This window comes from Vulpes vulpes, chromosome 2 (genome assembly GCF_048418805.1).
Source record: "Vulpes vulpes isolate BD-2025 chromosome 2, VulVul3, whole genome shotgun sequence".
Lineage (NCBI taxonomy): Eukaryota > Metazoa > Chordata > Mammalia > Carnivora > Canidae > Vulpes > Vulpes vulpes.
The window spans coordinates 115,076,130-115,082,060 of NC_132781.1; the positions used below are offsets into that span (position 1 = coordinate 115,076,130).

The window sequence follows — 5,931 nt, forward strand, 5'->3', positions numbered from 1 at the left end:
CTCCCCTCAGCCCCGGGGACCCCCTGGACCTCTAGGACCGTGGCAACTCACCACGGCAGCAGACCTCGTGTCCCTGGCCGCAGGGTGGGGCAGGAGAGGGAGCCAGTCCTGGGTGGGACAGCTGACCTCTGACTTTGGGCAGGTGACACCAGGAGGGCCCCAGGCTTCCTCCAGCCGGCCTACTGGGTCTCTGGGCCACAGCCTCTGGGTTCTCATGGGCTCCGGGCACTCCGCTCTCAGCAGACCCGGGTCCCCCCACTCAGGTGTGGTCCTCCAGGGTCCCCCTCCACCAGCAGGCAGCCTTTCTCCGTAACCCTCACACTTGGTCGGGGAAGGGGGCACCCCACGGGCTGACGTGAGGCATTCTTCTCACCTGTGCATGCTTCTTACAGGCCCCGGGGACCCAGTGCTGGGACAGGAGCAAGTGACAGTGTCCCAGCCTCAGACTCCTCCCGGCTCCCTCCTGCTCCTTTCAAAGCGCTGGGCTCTGCGGGGGCTGCTGCGGAGCAAGAAAGGGGCTGGATCACGCTGGGTTAGGTTCTGGCAACACAGGCCCTACTGTCCCCCTTCCCCGGCTCTGGGGTCCACCGTCGGTGCTCCCCAGCGCAGGGGACCCACGGCCGCTCGAGGCAGGACACCGGGTAGGACGGGAAGTGAGGGATTTCCATGTGGCTTGGAACACACGGTGATGGGGAGGGAGGAAGCAGGCCCCAAAGTGGCAGGTGGGGAGGTACTCACAGAGGGTGGCCCTCTCCCCAGGGGTGGGTGGCCTTGGGCAGAGGACCGTCCCTCCCGAGGCCCCATCTGTACATGGGGACAGTAAGCGACCACCATTCTCCCCCTGCCGCCCATGAGGACACTCGCTAGACGCTCTCTAGACACCACCTCTGCTGCGTGCGAGCCGCGACGTCCACGAGCTGACAGACACTGGAGCCTCAGACGGCTTGACGGGCTCCAGACCTCCGGGCAGACACGTTTGGTTTATCAGGTCAATCAAGAAACGTATAATAACAAAACAGAGAGGGAGGCCCTCCTCTGAGTGTCGGGTCACATCAAACACAGCCCTTGCTACCAAAGATGAGCTTTATCCTAGAATAATAATGCCTTCCGTTGATCAAAGATGCTTTGATCTTTGATTTTAAGTGCCCTGATCATACACGGAGGATGACGTGGTATCCTATTTTATAGATGAAGATACCGAGACCAAGTTGGATTTCCAAATCAGCGGTGGAGCAAGAACCAAGAGCTTTTGCCTCCTGATAGCATCGGAAAAATTCCTCGTGGTTTACGCTGCACCATTTAATACCGAGGGAAAACAAGAAAATGTTAAGCGCCTCGGATTTTTAATCACGGGTCCCGCTCCTAAGGGAAGAGGAAAATAAAACGAGAAAATATAGATTTATATCTTCATAGAGTCTTCAGAGAATGCCCTGGTTGCTGGGAGCCCCGCCCTAGGCCGGCCCGGCTGCACCACGTTCTCCACCCGATGCGACTGTGACTGCGGCTTCATTGACTAACCGATTGCTCAAGACGTATCGAGGCCTCAGTCCTCTTCCAGCACGAAGATGAAACCGCGGCGCTTCTTCAAGACCTCTTTAAAGAAGTTAGACGACGAGAGCATTTCCCTTTGTGTGTCCACCTGGGGGTCCCCTGACTCGGGGTGGGCTTGGGGGGCAGGTGCGCTGAGCCTAAGGTGGGCTGAGGGGGCAGGTGTACTGAGCCCGGTGTGGAATGGGGGCACAGGTGCATTGAGCCTGGGAGGGGCTGGGGGGGCAGGTGCACCAAGCATGACGTGGGCTTGGGGAGCATTGAGTGAGGGACGGGTTGGGGGGACAGGTGCATTGAGCCCAGGGTAGACTGTGGGGGGGGGCAGGTGCGCTGAGCCCGGGGTGGGCTGCGGGGGGCAGGTGCACCAGGCCGGGGAGCTGTTTGCCTGGCTGCCTCCTAGGGGAGGAGAGACTCCTCAGAGGATTTGACGGGCTGAGGCAGAGCTGGAGTTTATCTGATCCCTCAGAGACACAGGTCCCACTGCGTGGAGGGTGGAAGTCCTGGGAATGTGTAGGGCTCGCATGCAGAGAGACCCCATAGCGACTCCCAGCCAGTGTCCCCCCAGAGCCTCGGTTCCCACTTGCCGAGGACTTGAGGAATAGACCCCAAGGGCTGAGCTCTTGCTCTAACTCTGTACTCAGGGCAGCAGGCAGAGATGCCATCTAGAGAACACACAAGACGGGGGTGCCCAGGCTCCCCAGCATCCCCGCTGCTCTGGGGAGGGACGCCCCACTCCTCCCTGTGGCCTCAGGGAGAGACTTGGACCTAACGATGGAACAGATTCCGAGGAGCTAGAGGAGAGGTATTCTGGGGGGACAGGAAGCCTTTTCCTCGCACCCGAAATCACCCTCAGAATATTCGTGTGACAAGTGGCACACCCATGTGCCAGGGTCTGTGTGCACCCAGGCTCCTTGCTCGCTCCAAGCCGCAGGCAGCTGGCCACACCCTCCATTACAGACCTGTTGGCCACCTGGGCTGGGAGTTCAGTGACGCCCATGGGGCCACCCTGATTCCACTCAGTTCCAGCACATCCGCCTCCACAGTCCACCCTGTGGGGTGAGCACTGACGGGCGGCCCGAGAGGAGCACAGGATGGCCGGCCAGGCCCCCTCTCGCCCGGGACCTGCTGTGTCCACCGCGCGAGGCTCCCTTCCCCTTCCCAGCCATGCTCTCTGCGGGGATCACCTCGGCAAGAAGCTTCCACAGTGGCCCGTCTGCCATCAGGGCCGGGGGCTGCGGGGAGGCTGCCGATGGCCCCCCGTGTGGTGTGGCTCCCTCCAGCCTCCCCTGGGCGGGCCCTGCCACTCCAATTCCTGCATTTCTGGTCTGCTGCTGGTCTGTCCCTCCCTGGGAGGAGGATTTTGCCCAAGGACATGATGGGGAGGGTGGAGAGCCTTCCTCCTCCCTTTGCTCCAATTGCAGAAAAGGAGGGGTTCCCGTCCCATGGCAAGGCTGCCACAGAGGCTGTGCCCTCACACACACTCAGCTGCCCGTCCCTGCTGCAGTGCCCGCTCTGAGCCGGTTGGCAGCAAGGTTGGAAGTTCCGTGACAGGTGTGGGCAACATGGCCGAGGAGCTGCCTCCAGAACAGGTGGCCAAGTTCAAGGAAGTCTTCTCCAGATTTGACAAGAACGGTGACAACACCATCAACACCCAGGAGCTGGGCGCCGTGATGCAGGCCCTGGGCAAGGATATGTCAGAGGCCGAGCTGAAGATGCTCATCGCCCAGGTGGACACGGACGGCGACGGGGTCATCAGCTTCCAAGAGTTCCTGGAGGCGATGGTCAAGAGGATGAAGTCCTGGGGCAGTGAGCAGGAGATGCGGGAGGTCTTCCGCGCCTTCGACCTGAACGGCGACGGCCACATCAGCGTGGACGAGCTCAAGCAGGCCATGGCCAAGCTGGGCGAGTCGCTGTCCCAGGAGGAGCTGGACACCATGATCCAGGAGGCCGATGTGGACAAGGACGGGCAAGTGAACTACGAAGAGTTCGTGCGCATCCTCTCCCAGAAGTGAGACCCAGTCCTGGCCCGTTTCCCGCTGGACTCCGGTCCTCAGGCCTCTTCGGGGTCCCTGCTTGTGTGGCGGGGATGTAAAGGGCAAGTGTGGGTGGTGGTTGGGAAATTACCTACTGGTGGGAAAGCATGGCCTCTCTTGGGCCTGGTTTCTGAGCTCTCTGCGCCTGGTGAGACCCTACAGAGAAGTGGGGATCCCCCACCTCGCTGCGCCGAGGAAACCCAACGCAATGTGGTGGTTGAAATAAAAGCAGTGTGAGCTCCAAAGGGTGGTGTGTGCTCGTGCTTGAGCGGTTGGAAAGTAGAAAATTGAAGGCCCCAAATGGTGGCATTTGGGTTTCCTTTGAGCCTCTATCCCCTTCACTGTGCCCCAGTGGGGAAACCCACCTGGGTAGGCCACACAGTCCTCCTCCAGCATCTCCCGGACACCTGAGGAGAACAGGTGCAAGTGGGGTGTGACAAGGGTGGAGGACAGAAGAGGAGCATTTCTTTGGCTCGAGGGACTGCCTGAGCCTGGGTCTTGACTGGAGGCCGGAGGCCGGAGCCTGGGGCTGGGACACTGCCTCCTTTGCACCCCATTGTTCTCTGCTGTGCCCTTACTCTATGTGACCTGGGGCGTGTGGCACTGCAGGGTGGTCCCCCTGCATCAGGCCTGCTGGACGCTGCTCGTCACCTGTCCTGGGTCTCAGAGATGGCTCCACCTGAGGTCCCCCTGCGCTGGAGGGAACTGAGGCCCACGTGGCATCAGAATGAAATCCGAGGGCTGGAGGGGAGGCAGGATGAGCCCTGGGACCCGGGATCCAGAATGCACACACACACACACACACACACACACATACACACACACACACATACACACACACACGCCGGTTTTCCCGCGGCGTCTTGCATGCGGCCATGCGGCTCTGGGTGCCCTGCAATGGTGGGCTTCTGCATCCTCCTTCACGAAATGAGGTTTCTCCTCCTTCTGGTGATGACTATGTTTTCCTAGCTGCGCCAAGTCAGTGGTTCCCAGCTCTGGGCGGGGAGGCAGAGCCAGCTCCCCCGGGGGGGGGGGTTGTTGCAAAATCCTGGCGCCCGCCCTTGCCTGCCCGCCCCTCGTTCCAGCCCAGGTGGTGGGTAAGTGGTGGGTGAGTGCAGGGCTCCGGGGGGGGGGGGCAGGGCATGGGGGTAGGCACTGCTGCTCAGATGATGCTTTTCTGGGTTTTTCCTCCCATTTGACATGGTTGGTGGGTCACTGCAGTGTCCTGTGACCCTCACAGGCTGCCGTCTCCCAGGCCCGTCCTCAGACCAAGTGCCTGCGGTACCGGGGTATGGCCAAGCCCCCTCCAAAGCACAGCAGGTGCCAGACACAGCAGGGCAGGTCCTGGGGGGAGAGCTGGGGGCTCCGAGGTGGGGAAAGAGTTTCAGGTCCCCGAAGGTCCTGAGGGAGGCAGGGGATGGGCCGTGGAGCAGGAGGACAGAAGCGTGCAACCCAGAGGAGGTCAAGACATGACAACAAGGAGGAGCCGGGGGTGGGAGAGGGGGGAGGCAGGCAGCCCACCTGGTGTGGTGAGGGCTGCAGTGGCTGACGTCCAGCACCAGGGTGCTTCCCTCCAGAAAGTCCCTGTCCCCTTACAGACGCAGGTCACCGTGGCCTGAGTTTCTGAATTAGTGAGTCCTAAATGCCAGGCTGCCTTGGTGTGGAAACAGGCACCATAAAGACTTTCTCAACCTGCCCGAACTGATGACGTTCTTAAATTTCTAAAGGCTACATGTCCTTGCTCCCAAGAAGCCACCGGGATGGCAGGTGGTAGTTGTGTGGGATTTCTTTCTTTCTTTCTTTTTTTTTTAATGTTCTTAGTCTGAAAAAAACTGAAGAGTCCTTACAAGGGCCAACCCCCTCCACAGTTAATGTGGGGGTTTCACTGCCCCGTGGCCCCAGATGTCTGAGAACCACTGCTGGAGTGGGGGGCGTGTAAAGTTGATTTCCTTCCTTCCTTTTTTCTTTCTCTTCTTTCTTTCTTTCTTTCTTTCTTTCTTTCTTTCTTTCTTTCTTTTTCTTTCTTTCTTTTTCTTTCTTCTTTTTCTTTTTCTTTCTTTCTTTCTTTCTTTCTCTCTCTCTCTTTCTCTCTCTCTCTTTCTTTCTCTTTCTTTCTTTTCTTCCTTCCTCTTTCTTTCTTTCTTTTTCTCTTTCTTTCTCTCTCTCTGTCTCTCTTTCTTTCTTTCTTTCTTTCTTTCTTTCTTTTCTTTCTTCTTTCTTTCTTTCTTTCTTTCTTTCTTTCTTTCTTTCTTTCTTTTCTTTCTTTTTTTTCCCTCTCTTTCTCTCTTTCTTTCTACCTTTTTCCCCCCGACTTTGAGGAAGGAAGGAGGTGGCTCATCACTGGGAATAG

General features: G+C 58.6%; 1 protein-coding gene across 1 annotated transcript; it reads left to right on the forward strand.

The window, feature by feature from the left end:
- The first annotated feature begins 1,948 nt into the window (after positions 1-1,948).
- On the forward strand, positions 1,949-3,807 carry LOC112907557 (calmodulin). The gene has a single exon (XM_072743857.1). It carries the CDS (start codon positions 2,991-2,993, stop codon positions 3,558-3,560), a length of 570 nt encoding a protein of 189 aa, XP_072599958.1. The 5' UTR covers positions 1,949-2,990; the 3' UTR covers positions 3,561-3,807.
- Positions 3,808-5,931: the final 2,124 nt, after the last annotated feature.